This window comes from Anomaloglossus baeobatrachus, chromosome 10, assembly GCF_048569485.1.
Source record: "Anomaloglossus baeobatrachus isolate aAnoBae1 chromosome 10, aAnoBae1.hap1, whole genome shotgun sequence".
Classification (NCBI taxonomy): Eukaryota; Metazoa; Chordata; class Amphibia; order Anura; family Aromobatidae; genus Anomaloglossus; species Anomaloglossus baeobatrachus.
In genome coordinates, this window is record NC_134362.1 from 14,264,085 (window position 1) to 14,282,839 (window position 18,755).

The window sequence follows — 18,755 nt, forward strand, 5'->3', positions numbered from 1 at the left end:
GCCGAAAACGCAAAAAGAATGAACATGGTGCTTTTTTTTCGTCAAAGAAAACTCGTTGTGCGCATATGGCCTTACACTGGATACACAGCGGCGGACTACAAGCTACAGGAAATAGAGAAGCCAAGTGGGTGGAGCTTCCTTAGTGTTGGCAGTTTAGGGACTCTTCTTGTACGGCTGCTCCCATCCAGATCGGCTCAGCTCTAGGTGCAGGTTGTGATGGTCGCCCCCTTTTTCACCGGTTTCCGAAAAATCAGGGAACTCCCGGGACATTCAGACCAGCCGCTTGTCTGTGTTTGGGAGGGATTTTTTAGGGGTAAGGGGAAATGTGGCAGGTGCTGCAGCGACTCTGGGGTCTTAGAGGACGGACCCTCCACCCGATAGACCATGATCTCCTATAATGACTCAATGACACACGAGAGCGGCCGATTATAATATACATTTATGTACAAATTGCATTATATTTACATACAGCACAGCCTTGAGCTGCAGCGCTCACTAGATATATGGCGCCCCCTCTGATGGGACACACACATATACATATACACACACTGTATGTTATCACTCCCATCATGGCTCCAGCTGCAAAACTACAAGTCCCAGCATGCATGCCGATACATCTTTAAAATCTGCACCCTTTATGGGGCTGAATTAATCTACAGGGGTTAAATAATTGGAATCCTTGCTGCCCCCAGATTAAATCCAGTAGTCACTGATTGACGTTTTTCCGCCTGGATCACCCCTATGACTTAATAATATGGCGGTTTGGAAGAAGGACCCCCAAACCGGGAGCTGCTAATACATCATAGGACGGGGGGCGAGTGTTCAACCTCTCATTTCAGAGACTAAAATGTTCTACTTGTCTGGAAAGAAAGTAGCAACCAAATAATAATCGTTCATCTAATCCCCCCCATCCCTGGCCTGACACACGCCCCAATATCAGCATGTGTGCAGCAATCCAGACTAGTCCAGGGATGTTACAGGTCTGTATTTGTGGAGACGACGCTCTTTACACCTTCCGGCATCTTTTCAAACTTTCCTGGAGCAATCTATGTAATCTATAGAGAACAGCGCCACCTAATGGCAATACTAGGAAGAAATACATGCTTGTATCTGTATGGAGCAGTGTGCGCCGCGCTCACCCTGGTATTATAATAACATGTAATGTGTGCGCTGACTATCCCTTTAATCCTGCCTTCAGTCTGAGTCTATCCCAACCACGATACGGCTCAACATTTTAATACCAAATATTTCTAAATTGTTCATTTATAATGCCTTTTTGATCATCTTGGTGCTGCTGTTCTGGGCAGAATCAGTCTTCTTCCCCCTCTGGCAGCTCAGCTCTTTCTTACTGTCCCTGTAGGAGGAGTCTTTTCATACTGCAGCCGCCGTGCTCCTCCCCTGAGGACGTGCTTCCTATTGGCTGGAGTGACTGAGCACGTGCGTCCATCAGCATGCAGCTCATCAGGTGGACGCGCACATTGCTGGACACTGACCACCAGGTGGCGCCAAACTGTGTCAGGAAATGTAATTTCTTTGTGCTTTTTCTTTCAGATAATTAATGGATGGATGATTCCTTTAATCTTCAGAGCTGACGCTCAATGATTCAGATTCAGGGGTGATCCAGGTCCCTTTGTGTGCACTGATTGACATCATCGATGTAGCTGAGCGAGCGGAGGGAACGTGGCCATAACAATGAGTTCTGTCCGTAGGACTGGAAATCATCGTCCTTATTCACGAGCTCTGACATTAGTCCTGGTGTAGAAGACGGGACGGGAGGACAGCGATGAACGTCCATCATCTGTACTATGAAGCATGCACTGCGAGGAGAAAAAGAAAGAAAAAGGGGGTTAAAGGGTTAATCGCAAATCCCAGCGGTGGGATCCCCATCAATCTCAAGATCACAGCCCCCATTGTGCGCTACTGTTACCGGAGTGGCGGCCGCGCATGCGCAGATGACTCCCATTTCGAGAACAAGGTTACATTGTGCGCCGTCAGAATGGAAAAGAGCCTGCGCCAATCACTTCACCACTACAGAGAACAAGGTACTGATGTGCGCCGGCAGGAGCGGAGAGGTGGGTGCGCATGCGCCAATCACTTCATCACTACAGGGCGTTGAGGTGCACCGGCAGGAGTGGAGGTGGGTGCACATGCGCCAATCACTTCCCCACTACAGAGAACAGGGCGCTGATGTGCGCCGGCAGGAGCGGAGAGGTGTCTGCGCCTGTGCCAATCACTTCCCCACTACAGAGAACAAGGTGCAGTTATGCGCCAGCAGGGGCAGAGAGGTGGGCGCGCATGCGCAGATCACGACATCTATCCTGAGAAATGGGGCACCATTGTACACGGATTAAAATAAAGAGATGGCTGTGAATGTGGGGCTCATTTCCACCACCGCGCGGCTGTGGCCCCGATGTGTGCTGTCACGAGTGGAGAGATGCACGGACTAAAATAGAAAGATGGCGGTGCTTCTACAATACCGCAGATGTGGCCCCAGCGTGCACTGTCAGGGGTGGAGAAGTGGCTGCGCATGCGCAGCTCTTTCTATCCATTTGTATGGGAGGTCAGATATTGCTCAGCTTGCACCGGCGCAGCCACATCTCCGCTCCTGACAGCGCACATCGGGGCCACATCCACGGGAGAGATGGAGTGAAACATGTGCAAACATTGCCACCGCGCTATGGTAAGCAGTAGACACGGCGCCCTTTGGGGAAGCTGCACGAGGCCGCTGTAGCAGCTGCAGTCTTGCACATCGGCCGTCTGACAATATAGCCAACCATGTAATGCAGAGATGTGCCAGGTCCACCAGTGCGGGGCCCATGGACGGTGCGTGTCCTGCGGTCCCTTCAGTTGGGGTGGTATAGAGGTCGTGCGTCCCCTCCATCCCCGCTCTCTTCTGTCGGGGGAGGGGAGGTGTCACTGGTGACATTTTTAGTATCTGCCTTAAAACACCAGTTTATGCCATAAACAAAAAAAATGTTCCCCGCAGTCGAGGCAGCGCTGCCATCTAGTGTCCACAGGGTGCAAGAACCGCTCTGCAGCGCCCATTAATGTCATAAACCCCCTCCGCGTTCGCTCTCGCTGGCGTCCATTCTGCTGAGCTGGGAGGACACAAATCACCCATCATCATCACCGGATCAGCTGCGCAGAGGGACCCGCGCCGCGGCCGAGGTGCACTTTATTTTTTTGGGGACCAGTTTACTATAGTAAAGTCAGAGCATGCAGCAGCCATGGGGTTAATGGAGGAAGGAACCAGGTCAAGTCAGACGCTGCCCAAAACCCACTGGGTGGTGGGATCCCGAGAAAGGTGATCCTAACCACAGAGACGGCGAGGTGGGATACACTGCTGTTCTGTTACATAAGGATTGGAGTGACTGTGGGGGGCCCTAGGCTCCTAATACCAGGGGGCGATGCTCCAGCTGTTGGGGGGTGCAGTAAGTTGCTGACCCCGGACTTACGATAATGTGACCCCCGAGCAAAAAAGCAGATTTGCCTACAATAGCGGGAACACTGGCTCCTACGTAAAGTCAGAACGAGCCGTGCACCACTATACCCAGCAGACAAACGGGGGCGCAGTCCTGGACGCCCACCGCTGTGATCATCTCAACCCCATGTGCTGCCATCTAGTGGCCAAACAGCTGCATTGCAGCAAGAAAAAGTCACTAATCATCAATTGTAAATATCTGGCATTGCTTTGCAAAAATCTGGAGCAAAAAATGCAAGGTACATAAATGACTGCAAATTCCGTAATTTTAATGATGAAATGAGGGCAACTGGATTATTCCCAGCAAAAATGGAGCGAGCGGTGAGCGGTGCCGGGCAACAGCTTATCCGGAGAATGGCCCGGCCTAGGTCAGTCGACATGAGACATCTCAGGAACCAGGGGCGTCCGCACAGGAACCAGGGGCGTCCGCACAGGAACCAGGGGCGTCCGCACAGGAACCAGGGGCGTCCGCACAGGAACCAGGGGCGTCCGCACAGGAACCAGGGGCGTCCGCACAGGAACCAGGGGCGTCCGCACAGGAACCAGGGGCGTCCGCACAGGAACCAGGGGCGTCCGCACAGGAACCAGGGGCGTCCGCACAGGAACCAGGGGCGTCCGCACAGGAACCAGGGGCGTCCGCACAGGAACCAGGGGCGTCCGCACAGGAGTCAGGGGCGTCCGCACAGGAGTCAGGGGCGTCCGCACAGGAGTCAGGGGCGTCCGCACAGGAGTCAGGGGCGTCCGCACAGGAGTCAGGGGCGTCCGCACAGGAGTCAGGGGCGTCCGCACAGGAGTCAGGGGCGTCCGCACAGGAGTCAGGGGCGTCCGCACAGGAGTCAGGGGCGTCCGCACAGGAGTCAGGGGCGTCCGCACAGGAGTCAGGGGCGTCCGCACAGGAGTCAGGGGCGTCCGCACAGGAGTCAGGGGCGTCCGCACAGGAGTCAGGGGCGTCCGCACAGGAGTCAGGGGCGTCCGCACGACTGGAGGAGGAGGACGGGGAAATGGACACGGTACGGGGCGACCGGCTCCTCTCACACCCGACAAGAACGTGCCGGGTATCGCATCGGCATCCGAATCTGATAGGATGGACGTGACTGCGATACCCGGTAAGTGACTGTGGACGCCCGGTCAGCAGCGTCTACCCTCCCGATGCCTCAGAGGCAGCATAGCCCTTTTACCTGTATAATAATGGCCGCTTACCTACAGGATGCACGGCTCTGCAGCCGCCTTCAGAAGTCCTTGGCCGTCGTCTCTGCAACGCTCTGCAGCCGCAGCTTCTTCCAGGGCCCCTCCACGCATTCTCTGTACTTCCGTTTTGGGGAGTCGGGGGCACACGGGGACGGTTTATGACCTTCAATGGAAAAATAATGTAATTTGAAATCGCATCATATTACACACAACTATCACTGTATACAGCAGACTGAAGAACGAGTCACCAGTGACCAGTCAGTGAGCTCTGTCTCTGCTCTGTAACCCTATAATGCTTCCTATCACCGTACAGAGCATACTGCAGAACGAGTCACCAGTGACCAGTCAGTGAGCTCGTCTCAAGCTCATCTCTCTTCATGAACCATCTTCTCAGCTGATTTATAACCATGTAAGAGACAATTATTACAGACCCTGCAGTCACAAATGGTGACTTATTCCACCGCCGCTGTACTGGGACACATGAAGGATGTAGAGGGGACACGCTCCCATGTTTTTCATAAAACCCCATTAGTAAAATAATTTTGGCCAAAAATAACTGAATCTAAGTCAAAACAAAAGTCCCTCGTGGTGTGAATACCAGGAGGGGGGGGGGGCGGAGAGGCCGCAGAGTCAGGGGGGCGGGCGGAGAGGCCGCAGAGTCAGGGGGGCGGGCGGAGAGGCCGCGGAGTCAGGGGGGCGGGCGGAGAGGCCGCAGAGTCAGGGGGGCGGGCGGAGAGGCCGCGGAGTCAGGGGGGCGGGCGGAGAGGCCGCGGAGTCAGGGGGGCGGGCGGAGAGGCCGCGGAGTCAGGGGGGCGGGCGGAGAGGCCGCAGAGTCAGGGGGGCGGGCGGAGAGGCCGCAGAGTCAGGGGGGCGGGCGGAGAGGCTGCGGAGTGAGGGGGACGGGCGGAGAGGCTGCGGAGTGAGGGGGACGGGCGGAGAGGCTGCGGAGTGAGGGGGACGGGCGGAGAGGCCGCAGAGTCAGGAGGGCGGGCGGAGAGGCCGCAGAGTCGGGGCGGGCGGAGAGGCCGCGGAGTCAGGGGGGCGGGCGGAGAGGCCGCGGAGTCAGGGGGGCGGGCGGAGAGGCTGCGGAGTCAGGGGGACAGGCGGAGAGGCTGCGGAGTCAGGGGGACAGGCGGAGAGGCTGCGGAGTCAGGGGGGCAGCCGCTGCTTTTTATTGTAGATATGAAATATGATCGTGGCTATGTAATTGTGTTCGGAGCAGTGAGCTGCGCCCGTGTCCATGGCACTGAGCTGATGTTAATATTTTCGGGTAAGTGTGAATCCCGCCAGCCGGACTTGCCTGTCTGGACTATTTTTTTTTGTATCGGTGGCTGCGTTACACGGCGTTAACCCTAACCCTATGGAAACATCTCAAACGCTAATTCATTACAAGACAATAAATAAGGACGGTGATAAATGATGCTCGCAGGAGAAGATCTTCGGAATGTTATCCACAGCCCCCTCTGTTCCTGGACATTTTTGTTTTCCCCGTTTTTGCAGAATCTTTCACCCCTTCACAATATGTGACTGACTCATAAGTTGCACGTCATGTCCCTGCCTTTGATGAAGCTTGCACGCGGAGCCCGCGCCTTTCTCCGCAGATGATGGTGGATTTATTCAACCTGCCTTTAATGTCTGCAGGTGGAGCAGATCTCTGCCCGCAGGTGGAGCAGATCTCTGCCCGCAGGTGGAGCAGATCTCTGCCCGCAGGTGGAGCAGATCTCTGCCCGCAGGTGGAGCAGATCTCTGCCCGCAGGTGGAGCAGATCTCTGCCCGCAGGTGGAGCAGATCTCTGCCCGCAGGTGGAGCAGATCTCTGCCCGCAGGTGGAGCAGATCTCTGCCCGCAGGTGGAGCAGATCTCTGCCCGATGCTCTTAACCTGTTAAATCCCACTGTCACTTTGCCAGTGGCATTTCACAAGCAGCAGCAGGGGGTCGCACCGTTCCACGCTCCCATGGACGCGCCCATGATGCGCCATTAAAACAATAAAAAAAAGAACAAACATTTGGTATCGCGGCATTCGTTAAAATCCGATCAAAGCCCAGTCATGAAGGGATTAAATCCAGAAAACTCCCTTGAATCCCAGAGGCAGCGATCTTATAGGGTGCACAATATTATATATATTAGAGCAGATTGTCTGGTATCACTGCCGCGCACCCGGACCAGACCCGCACCCGGTGCTGCCGCCGAGGGTCCACGCTCTCCGTGACCATCTGCGTATTCCAGCGCTCTCACCTGGCTCCGTGTGATTAGGGGCGATGGGGTCACTGATCGGGCCGCTGAGATCTTCTGCACAGGATGGGACCGAGGCCAGGATGCCTGAAAGACAACAGCATTTTTATTTCTTACGTGTCAAAAATGTAACCTCTTCCTTGTCCCATCAGAACCAATTTTCATTTTGATTGCAGCACTGAAATGGTTAATCAGCAATCATCAGACCTTGTGCCGATGCTGACTGCGCAGCACAGATGGCACCTGCCCTGTACGGAGGAAGCTCAGCTCCACACGTGCACAGAACATGAGCTGGAAGGGGATTAAGAGGACCCATCTGCAGCGCCACCTTTATGCTCAGTTTGTGTCTGGTACTGCAGCTCAGGCCTATCAGAGGGAACGGGGCTGAGCTGCAATTACAAGGCTGCAGATCAGGAGACATGCTTCCCAGCATGCACCTCTATGAAGCGCTTATAGCAGCGGCGGTGCGCAGGGACTCACACAGGCCTCTGTAGCGGGACAGCTGCTGGTAGGTCTGCTTCATGCGCTCTATGTTCATGCGGCTGGCCTCTGCATGATTCACGATGGGTTTGGGGTAATCCACTCCGATGATGCACTTGGCTTCTTTCTGGACAGATTCTGGGGCGTTCCACGGCTCGTAGATATACCGGGAGGGGAACGCCTTCAGCACCGGCAAGTACCGTCTACAAGAGAAATCAAAAAACATTTCAGAGGGACTGGTGGTCTTCCAACCAAGCGAGGATGCAGGTGTGAGCGCTCAGCCCAACCAAGCGAGGATGCAGGCGTGCGCGCCCAGCCCAACCAAGCGAGGATGCAGGCGTGCGCGCTCAGCCCAACCAAGCGAGGATGCAGGAGTGCGCGCTCAGCCCAACCAAGCGAGGATGCAGGAGTGCGCGCTCAGTCCAACCAAGCGAGGATGCAGGAGTGCGCGCTCAGTCCAACCAAGCGAGGATGCAGGCGTGCCCGCTCAGCCCAACCAAGCGAGGATGCAGGCGTGAGCGCTCAGTCCAACCAAGTGAGGATGCAGGCGTGCGCGCTCAGCCCAAGCGCCTCCATAACTGCATCCGGTATGGCGGCCCAATCACTTTATTTAGCTGGCACATTGCCAAATTTTAACTGGCTGATTTATCACATTTGTGTTCCCCTCGTACCTGACGTAGTCTCCGCTGGGGTCTGTCCGTCTCCCAAAGCCCACAGGGCAGTAACAGTGGAAGAACTGCTGGAAGAAGGCGCTGCAGGACAGCCACATCCAGCTGCCGGCGTTCACACTGAAGTCGGCATCCAGCAGCAGCTCATCGAACACCTGGACACGGGGAGAAACAAGCGATTACACCTCCAGACAATAAAGAGTTAACGCTGCAGTCATCCAAATCCTGCAGAGTGCAGTAGGGTCTATACAGCTTGGGGGTCCTATCGCCTGATGGAGGGCAGGGTCTCGTGCAGTGCACTGGGCGACAAGCCCCTCTGCCCTGACAGATGCATGATCAGCATGGGCATGGAGAGATGAGCGCACACCAGACACTGCTGGAACAATAAGGGAGTGGACATGCTGTAATCAAACATGCCCAATCCTTGTTTAATCCTGTATCTGCCACTGGATCTCACATACCGTTTAAAATGGAAATTATCTAAGAGCGGATCCACTTTACTGTGGGAGGCTGCAGCGATTCAGAGAGAAATATACATAAAAATCCATCCGGGGACTGGAAGGAGAGGAGAGATCCGACCAGTCCAAAAGTCCAGTCCCTGCCGGGTCCTCACCGCCCGACTCACCTACATACAGAAGCTGCCAGGGACCGGCTTTTTGGGCATCCGGGTAGCTTGGGTCTGGACATATGTGTCACAAGTTGAGGAGGGGTAAAAAACAGATTTATTTTATCCCATCCCAATAGGACACAAGATAGGTGAAGTGAAGATAAGGTGAAGTGCGACAATGTGAAATCAATTGCATAAAGCAAGTAAAGGATCTGCCTGAAGCTTCTGCGCTTCTGCCTACAGACCCCGCCCCTCTGCCCGCAGACCCCGCCCCTGCACGCAGACCCCACCCCCTGCACGCAGACCCCGCCCCCTGCAGACCCTGCCTGCAGACCCCGCCCCCTGCAGACCCCGCCCCTGCCTGCAGACCCCCCACCCCCTGCCTGCAGACCCCCCCGCCCTCTGCCTGCAGACCCCCCCCGCCCCCTGCCTGCAGACACCCAGCCCCCTGCCTGCAGACACCCCGCCCCCCTGCCTGCAGACACCCCGCCCCCCTGCCTGCAGACACCCCGCCCCCCTGCCTGCAGACACCCCGCCCCCCTGCCTGCAGACACCCCGCCCCCCTGCCTGCAGACACCCCACCCCCCTGCCTGCAGACACCCCACCCCCCTGCCTGCAGGTTCTGTTTGGTATTACAGTGCAGCTGCATTGCTGAAATAACTGACAAGAAAATCATAACAGGCCCTGCCATGAATATCACGGGTGTCAGACCTTCACCCCAAACACTCACCTTCACTCCACATTCCCAGCTGTTCCACAGATCCCCGCGTGTCAGGAAGCAAGCAACGGCGTGCCTGGCCAGGTGGTGGATCCAGCCTTCCTGCCTCAGCTGCGTCATGATGGCATCGATCCACGGGAACCCCGTCTTCCCTTCTGCCCACTTGGCAAGGGCCTCGGGGTTCCTGTCCCAGGGGATTTGCACACAGATCGGATTGCCTTCCATTTGGTCAAATTTGGGGTTATTGGTGGCAGCCGTGTAAAAGAACTCCCTCCAGAGAAGCTGACCGTACAGAGACAGCGGGGGAGGTCTATTCTTCTTCACCTAATGGGGGCAATGAAAGAAATAATCAGCATTATCATCATCACATGCGAGATCTGAAGCCTGCATAGCAATCGTCATCACATGCGAAATCTGAAGCCTGCATAGCAATCATCACATACGAAATCTGAAGCCTGCATAGCAATCATCATCACATGCGAGATCTGAAGCCTGCATAGCAATCATCATCACATGCGAGATCTGAAGCCTGCATAGCAATCATCATCACATGCGAGATCTACAGCATGCATAGCAATCATCATCACCTGCGAGATCTGAAGCCTGCATAGCAATCATCACATGCGAGATCTGAAGCCTGCATAGCAATCATCATCACATGCGAGATCTACAGCCTGCATAGCAATCATCATCACATGCGAGATCTACAGCCTGCATAGCAATCATCATCACATGTGAGATCTGAAGCCTGCATAGCAATCCTCATCACATGCGAGATCTACAGCCTGCATAGCAATCCTCATCACATGCGAGATCTGAACCCTGCATAGCAATCATCACATGCGAGATCTGAAGCCTGCATAGCAATCATCATCACATGCGAGATCTGAAGCCTGCATAGCAATCCTCATCACATGCGAGATCTACAGCCTGCATAGCAATCATCATCACATGCGAGATCTGAAGCCTGCATAGCAATCATCACATGCGAGATCTGAAGCCTGCATAGCAATCATCATCACATGCGAGATCTGAAGCCTGCATAGCAATCATCCTCACATGTGAGATCTGAACCCTGCATAGCAATCATCACATGCGAGATCTACAGCCTGCATAGCAATCCTCATCACATGCGAGATCTGAAGCCTGCATAGCAATCATCATCACATGCGAGATCTGAAGCCTGCATAGCAATCATCATCACATGTGAGATCTGAAGCCTGCATAGCAATCCTCATCACATGCGAGATCTGAAGCCTGCATAGCAATCATCACCACATGCGAGATCTGAAGCCTGCATAGCAATCATCATCACATGTGAGATCTGAAGCCTGCATAGCAATCATCATCACATGCGAGATCTGAAGCCTGCATAGCAATAATCATCACATGCGAGATCTGAAGCCTGCATAGCAATCATCACCACATGCGAGATCTGAAGCCTGCATAGCAATCATCATCACATGTGAGATCTGAAGCCTGCATAGCAATCATCATCACATGCGAGATCTGAAGCCTGCATAGCAATCCTCATCACATGCGAGATCTACAGCCTGCATAGCAATCATCATCACATGCGAGATCTGAAGCCTGCATAGCAATCCTCATCACATGTGAGATCTGAAGCCTGCATAGCAATCCTCATCACATGCGAGATCTGAAGCCTGCATAGCAATCATCATCATCACATGCGAGATCTGAAGCCTGCATAGCAATCATCATCATCACATGCGAGATCTACAGCCTGCATAGCAATCATCCTCACATGCGAGATCTACAGCCTGCATAGCAATCATCATCACATGCGAGATCTACAGCCTGCATAGCAATCATCATCACATGCGAGATCTACAGCCTGCATAGCAATCATCATCACATGCGAGATCTGAAGCCTGCATAGCAATCATCACCACATGCGAGATCTGAAGCCTGCATAGCAATCATCATCACATGCGAGATCTGAAGCCTGCATAGCATTCCTCATCACATGCGAGATCTGAAGCCTGCATAGCATTCCTCATCATATGCGAGATCTGAAGCCTGCATAGCAATCATCATCACATGCGAGATCTGAAGCCTGCATAGCAATCATCATCACATGCGAGATCTGAAGCCTGCATAGCAATCATCATCACATGCGAGATCTACAGCCTGCATAGCGATCATCATCACATGCGAGATCTGAAGCCTGCATAGCGATCATCATCACATGTGAGATCTGAAGCCTGCATAGCAATCATCATCACATGCGAGATCTGAAGCCTGCATAGCAATCATCATCACATGCGAGATCTGAAGCCTGCATAGCAATCATCATCACATGCGAGATCTGAAGCCTGCATAGCAATCCTCATCACATGTGAGATCTGAAGCCTGCATAGCAATCCTCATCACATGTGAGATCTGAAGCCTGCATAGCAATCCTCATCACATGCGAGATCTGAAGCCTGCATAGCAATCATCATCATCACATGCGAGATCTACAGCCTGCATAGCAATCATCCTCACATGCGAGATCTACAGCCTGCATAGCAATCATCACATGCGAGATCTACAGCCTGCATAGCAATCATCATCACATGCGAGATCTACAGCCTGCATAGCAATCATCATCACATGCGAGATCTGAAGCCTGCATAGCAATCATCATCACATGCGAGATCTGAAGCCTGCATAGCAATCATCATCATCACATGCGAGATCTACAGCCTGCATAGCAATCATCATCACATGCGAGATCTACAGCCTGCATAGCAATCATCATCACATGCGAGATCTGAAGCCTGCATAGCAATCATCATCACATGCGAGATCTGAAGCCTGCATAGCGATCATCATCACATGCGAGATCTGAAGCCTGCATAGCAATCATCATCACATGCGAGATCTGAAGCCTGCATAGCAATCATCATCACATGCGAGATCTGAAGCCTGCATAGCAATCATCATCACATGCGAGATCTGAAGCCTGCATAGCAATCATCATCATCACATGCGAGATCTGAAGCCTGCATAGCAATCATCATCACATGCGAGATCTGAAGCCTGCATAGCAATCATCATCACATGCGAGATCTGAAGCCTGCATAGCAATCATCATCACCTGCGAGATCTGAACCCTGCATAGCAATCATCATCACATGCGAGATCTGAAGCCTGCATAGCAATCATCATCATCACATGCGAGATCTGAAGCCTGCATAGCAATCATCATCATCACATGCGAGATCTGAAGCCTGCACAGATACCCTGAGCCTCACCTTCTGGTACAGCTCCTGCAGCCTGTAGTAGAAGAGGCGGCAGGACAGACAGCCGAACCTCAAGTAGGGACTGAGACCTGTGGAACTTGGCAACAAGGAGTTGGCGTTCATTCGTGGACGCTCGTAATTTGCCACCCATGCCTAATAAACAAAATAAAAAACCAACCCATTAATACAGAGGAAGACTTAGAGAGGGTAACACTGGATCCGGCGGGAGATTTGGCAGAGACGTAGCAGAGCAGAATTGATCATTTAAAAATCTTCAAAAATAGCAGATTGGCCAATCAGGATGGAGAGGAGCGCACTGACAAACTCTGCTCTGCTTTATATAGACCCCAATATAAACAAAAGGCAAGGCCCAACGCTGCTCCCCCCACAGGTCCAGGTCCTACCTTCCGCTCCAGGTGCCGGTCCAGACGGGCCAGCGCCTCCGTCTCTCCTCCGGGCCACACTGCAGCCCCTGGATTCTCACTTGGGAAGCCTGATGTAAAGAGGATTGTGTAAATGAGCTGAATTGCGCCCCCTGTCATCACACTGAGGGTGCTGCGCTGTGCTTGGTCCCTTTTGTCTTATTCCTGCAGTTCATGGAGGCCACGTTGCGCTCGGCCCTGCATCATTTATGTATTGGCGGTAACGGGGCCGACAAGTGATCTTATCACGCTGGGGGGGGGGGGTGTTCGGTTGCGGTTAGGAGACGACGCTGGCGGGGGGAGGTCGCGGTTCAGCGACGGTGCTGGGGGGTTTCAAGGTTAGGTGATGATGCTGGGGGGGGGTTGCGGTACGGAGATTGTGCTAGGGGGGTTGTGGTTTGGAGACAATGTGGGGGGGGGGGTCGCGGTTCAGAGACGATGCTTTGCATTCTGGGTGTTATTTCTGTCCGCAGAGTTTACTTTTCCTACGTCCCCCCTATATTATACGGGGGACGCGCTCCTGTGTGTGGATTTGGAGCACGAGGAGAATGATACAAACTCGGGCTCAGTTCACACGCAGCCGCCATGCTGTGAATTCTATTACCCTCAGTCTCTGTGCGGCTTATGCCGATGGAACGGACCGGATCTGAACTAGCGATATTCGCCCCCGGACGGCGGTCATTGGTGTAACTAATGTGCATAAATTGAGTGAAGTGCCAGGGCATGCTGGGAGTTGTAGTACATTGGAGCCCCCTAGTATAGGGCGACCGCTGACTCACCGAGCTCCTCCAGCGATGGCACCCCGTAGGTCTCGTCGTGCGTGCTCTTGATCTCCCCCCGGCACGGCTCCAGCTGTTGTCGGGTGACGGTGGGGACGGGTCTGCGAGGAAGCTCCATGCGGCTGACGATAGCCTGAAACCTCTTGTAGGTGAGCGGGGGGCTCTTACCGTTCATCTCGATTATTCTGCAACAACAAAAGATAAGACATCAGATCCCGTGTATAGGACCGCGCAGACGCCCACGGCACACACGGAGTTAATGGCAGTTGTGATCGTAAGGGCTGCAACGTGACTAACACAGCTCTGCTCCACCTGCGCCTCACTAGTGCTGCACCCGAATCACTGCCCCACTTGTAGATGGTTTAAATGGTGAAAATGTAATATAGGGAAGATCGCTGGGGGCCCCAACAGCCCCCTACAACCTACCTATATCGCCCTGGGGTCATAAAAGGGGCGACATGTGGGACCAGGGGCCCCAGGGTGCTGTATGAATGAAGGGATCGCTCCATTCACTTCTACGGGAGCGGGCGTCACCGCCCCTCCATTCACTTCTACGGGAGCGGGCGTCACCGCCCCTCCATTCACTTCTACGGGAGCGGGCGTCACCGCCCCTCCATTCACTTCTACGGGAGCGGGCGTCACCGCCCCTCCATTCACTTCTACGGGAGCGAGCGTCACCGCCCCTCCATTCACTTCCACGGGAGCCGGCGTCACCGCCCCTCCATTCACTTCCACGGGAGCCGGCGTCACCGCCCCTCCATTCACTTCCACGGGAGCCGGCGTCACCGCCCCTCCATTCACTTCCACGGGAGCCGGCGTCACCGCCCCTCCATTCACTTCCACGGGAGCCGGCGTCACCGCCCCTCCATTCACTTCCACGGGAGCCAGCGTCACCGCCCCTCCATTCACTTCCACGGGAGCCGGCGTCACCGCCCCTCCATTCACTTCCACGGGAGCCGGCGTCACCGCCCCTCCATTCACTTCCACGGGAGCCGGCGTCACCGCCCCTCCATTCACTTCCACGGGAGCCGGCGTCACCGCCCCTCCATTCACTTCCACGGGAGCCGGCGTCATCGCCCCTCCATTCACTTCCACGGGAGCCGGCGTCACCGCCCCTCCATTCACTTCCACGGGAGCGGGCGTCACCGCCCCTCCATTCACTTCCACGGGAGCGGGCGTCACCGCCCCTCCATTCACTTCCACGGGAGCGGGCGTCACCGCCCCTCCATTCACTTCTACGGGAGCGGGCGTCATCGCCCCTCCATTCACTTCTACGGGAGCGGGCGTCACCGCCCCCTCCATTCACTTCTACGGGAGCGGGCGTCACCGCCCCTCCATTCACTTCTACGGGAGCGGGCGTCACCGCCCCTCCATTCACTTCTACGGGAGCGGGCGTCACCGCCCCTCCATTCACTTCTATGGAAGTAGATGTCTCCACCTCTTCATTCACTTCTATGGGTCTAATGGAGCAGTACTGAGCACGTGCGACCACTACCTTCCTAGACCGTGACTGCAGCAGTGGTCGCACGTGCTCACTGCCGCTCCATCCACACGGACCCCCAAATCAGTATTATCGATCATACACTTCCATGGGCTATTGGAGTGTCTGCTGACCCTACCCTAACAGACCTCAGATGTCATTCTAGATGGGGTGGAGGGGGGGGGGGGGTCTCCCTTGCTCAAGACCCCCAGAAGGGAGTAATGCAGCTCACGTTCTGGTGGTCCCTTTCATTCCATTCCCCTCTCTGAGGTCGGGCGACTGTATATTCGCTGGGGTCCGAGATGCTTAATACCGGAGGGGCAGCGAGTCTGCAGCAGATCGGGTGCATTATTGGGCAGTTTGGACCCCCGCTGATGATGCAACAGACCGGACGCATGGGCTCGTCCCAGGGTCACACCGCGAGGCGCCCACCCTTAGGTATATACAGGGTGGTCTGCTGCTCAGTACCCCAGCTCAGGAGGAGGTATAGATTCCTATAGGACCAGATCTGCTCTCCTCTACCAGGACCCCCTTTATACAGAGGCAGCAATGCATTGTGGGATAGCAACGTATTTATATAAAACACTATGGTAGCCCCCCGCTGCCGTCCAGCCGGAGACCTCACGCCACCCCCCACACGTTCCTGTTCTCTGTTGCCATCAATAACTTGTTCAGCCGTGATTTCCGTGTTTGCAGAGCTCTCGGCACGTGCGGGGCGGAGCACGGACACCGCTGCGCACAGAGCACATGCCGGGCTACGTGACTGCACCGCCGGCGGAGTGCCCACCAGGTGGCGGTATAACCCTCATCTGGACGATATGTATGGAAACAATCTCAGCCTCCTACGTGACAAAGTCTGCAAAAGCCAGGACAGCAATGGCCGAGCGCGCCGCGAGCTTAACCCTTCCCTGACCAGACAGGGACAGACCTGAATGACCCGTTTATTATTTATTTTATTTTTTTAACTACTTTTGTGCTGTTTTATTTAAACTTTTTTGTTTGTTTTTTTATAATTTTTTTTTTCATATGTAATTCCCCTTTAAATTAACAGTGCGGCTGTATGACAACTGGCTGCAGCAGGAGCCTCCCCCCTCTGTCCTGTGATACTGACACGTCGGTCCTCGGCTTTACGAGGCTCCTGGTAAATCTACCTATTAATGTTGGAGGTGTGTTTACAGGTGTCATGGCGGTCATATTGGTCGTCACCCAGCTTTCCCAGAATCGGATACAACCGAGTAACTTAAGGAATAGGGATCGGACGGAGGAAAGCCGCGGGACTTACTTGTCCAGGTCGTATAGAGTATGCGAGTTCTCCACGATCACCTCCACACCGGCCTCCTTGGCCAACTTCATGATGGCGGCGTCTCGCTCCTTCCCGAACGGCTCCGAGTCGTACTCGAAGGTCAGTCTGTTCACGCCCCATTCCTGCCGGGACAAGGGAAGACGTCACACACAAAATGGCGGCAATCAGAAATCTCGTCCTCCCTCATGCTTTACACTGCAGCGCTGCATGACCGGACTGCAAATCAGCCTCGATCCTGACGATCTACCGGGAAAAATAGTTCAGGGTCGGGGGTGTCGGGGGGGCTGCACTGGTCACATCTATGTGCGGATGAGTCCTGTCCCCATCTTATGTGGTTATAATTACCCTACAGTCATTAACCTCTTATTCCCCAGCATGCGTTTGGCCTAGATATTTGGAGAGCTGCGGGGGTCACCGCCACATCCCCAGATTACCAGGGGAAGTCGTGCAGAAAACAGGACAAAGCCCGAGCGGCTCCAGATCAGCGGCTCCTCTGAGCTCAGGGGGATTAGACGCGGCTCGTGACAACCCGCGGTCACGTTTTTGGCAGCGCCGGCAGTGAACGGACGCAGACCGCCGCTGCTGGAGCGTCCCCCGTACACAGAGTGCACCTGGGACACAAAGGCAAAAAGACGCCTCGGTCTGGACGGAGCCGAATAATCCGGGAGCCCAAACTAAATTCTCACTGCGGCACATTATTTTTCGAGGGGGGCTTTATTAATTTGGGAGAAGCACTTAGCGACTATCATTTTTTTTAAAGAGACACGATTTGCTTTGCATCAGGTGCTGAAAAAACACTGCTGAGGGTTTGTTGCAATGTATCGGAGCAGGTAATCTGGTTTCTGTTAAATGATTGCAGACTGATACACTGTAACAAACCAGACGTCTGTGTGAACAGGACCACGTTCCGTATTCTGTCTACAGGAGGTGTCTGGTATACAGCCCCACAGCAGTGAGCGGGGCTGAGCTGTAATACCAGACACGTCCTGTGAGCAGTGGGGGCGCTGGTGATGGAAGGCATCGCCTTGTTTTTCTAATCTTGAGCGACCCCTTTGTGACAATACTAATGATCGGCACTGACAGCCGCTCCCACGGGTTCCTGTTCTGCAGGGTCGGACCCTCATTAATGATCTTCCCTGGTTACGGAGGTTTTGTGACGCACAGAAGCCCCCGGAGGCGAGGCGCCCCGCTCATTCATTTTCCGGATAGTGCGGAGACTTTGTGCCGGCGTTGGCGGCTTCTAATTTTAGCAGCTAAGGAGTCGGGGGCGTTGGGGGAAGACGCTGCTATAGTGAGCGCAGCGGCGCCGTCCCTGCAGAGCGCCCTGTGCACACTGTCAGGATCAGGCGTGGGAGGAAGCGAGATGCAGCCGCGCCGGAGCTTCTCACCGCACCGCGGCTAATGAGGAGAACGACGTCAACAGGTGGCAAAGAAGAAAATAAAAGGCTGCTGGGACCCCAAACCTCAGACCCCCAACTCTCCGTCTATGCATCTGGAACCCCTCAGAACACATCGGGGGGAAGAAGCGCAGTTTAGGCGGCGTCCATCGCTGGTCAGGTGCCAGAGACCCACCTTAAATAATCTGGGGAAGACGTCGGCCGGCTGCCCCCGCACCACAAACAGCCGGGAACCCAACTTTCTCAGGCTGGAGTCCAGATCTTCTAAGGACTGAAGAAGGAACCTGTGAGAGACGGGAAAAAAATCAGGATGTATACAGAGCGCAGAGAAGTACCACACGCGGGCACAGAGGTATATACAGTGCCCATATAATGCCCACAGGTCCATACAGTGCCCATATAATGCCCACAGGTCCATACAGTGTCTATATAATGCCCAGAGAGATCCAGTGCCCATATAATGCCCACAGGGTCATACAGTGTCTATATAATGCCCAGAGAGATCCAGTGCCCATATAATGCCCACAGGGTCATACAGTGCCCATATAATGCCCACAGGTCCAGACTGTGCCCATATAATGCCCACAGAGATCCAGTGCCCATATAATGCCCACAGGTCCATACAGTGTCTATATAATGCCCAGAGAGATCCAGTGCCCATATAATGCCACAGGGTCATACAGTGCCCATATAATGCCCACAGGTCCATACAGTGTCTATATAATGCCCAGAGAGATCCAGTGCCCATATAA

At 54.4% G+C, this 18,755-nt stretch overlaps 1 protein-coding gene across 1 annotated transcript; it reads right to left on the bottom strand.

The window, feature by feature from the left end:
* Window positions 1-420: 420 nt before the first annotated feature.
* CRY2 (cryptochrome circadian regulator 2) lies at window positions 421-18,287 on the bottom strand. Its single transcript, XM_075326651.1, has 11 exons — window positions 18,179-18,287; window positions 16,586-16,728; window positions 13,824-14,008; window positions 13,027-13,115; window positions 12,635-12,775; window positions 9,387-9,698; window positions 8,053-8,204; window positions 7,382-7,584; window positions 6,905-6,988; window positions 4,682-4,832; window positions 421-1,817 (listed from the first exon to the last, which is right to left on the bottom strand). The coding sequence occupies exons 2-10, from the start codon at window positions 16,654-16,656 to the stop codon at window positions 4,711-4,713; spliced, it is 1,359 nt and encodes a 452-aa protein (XP_075182766.1). The 5' UTR covers window positions 16,657-16,728; window positions 18,179-18,287; the 3' UTR covers window positions 421-1,817; window positions 4,682-4,710.
* Window positions 18,288-18,755: the final 468 nt, after the last annotated feature.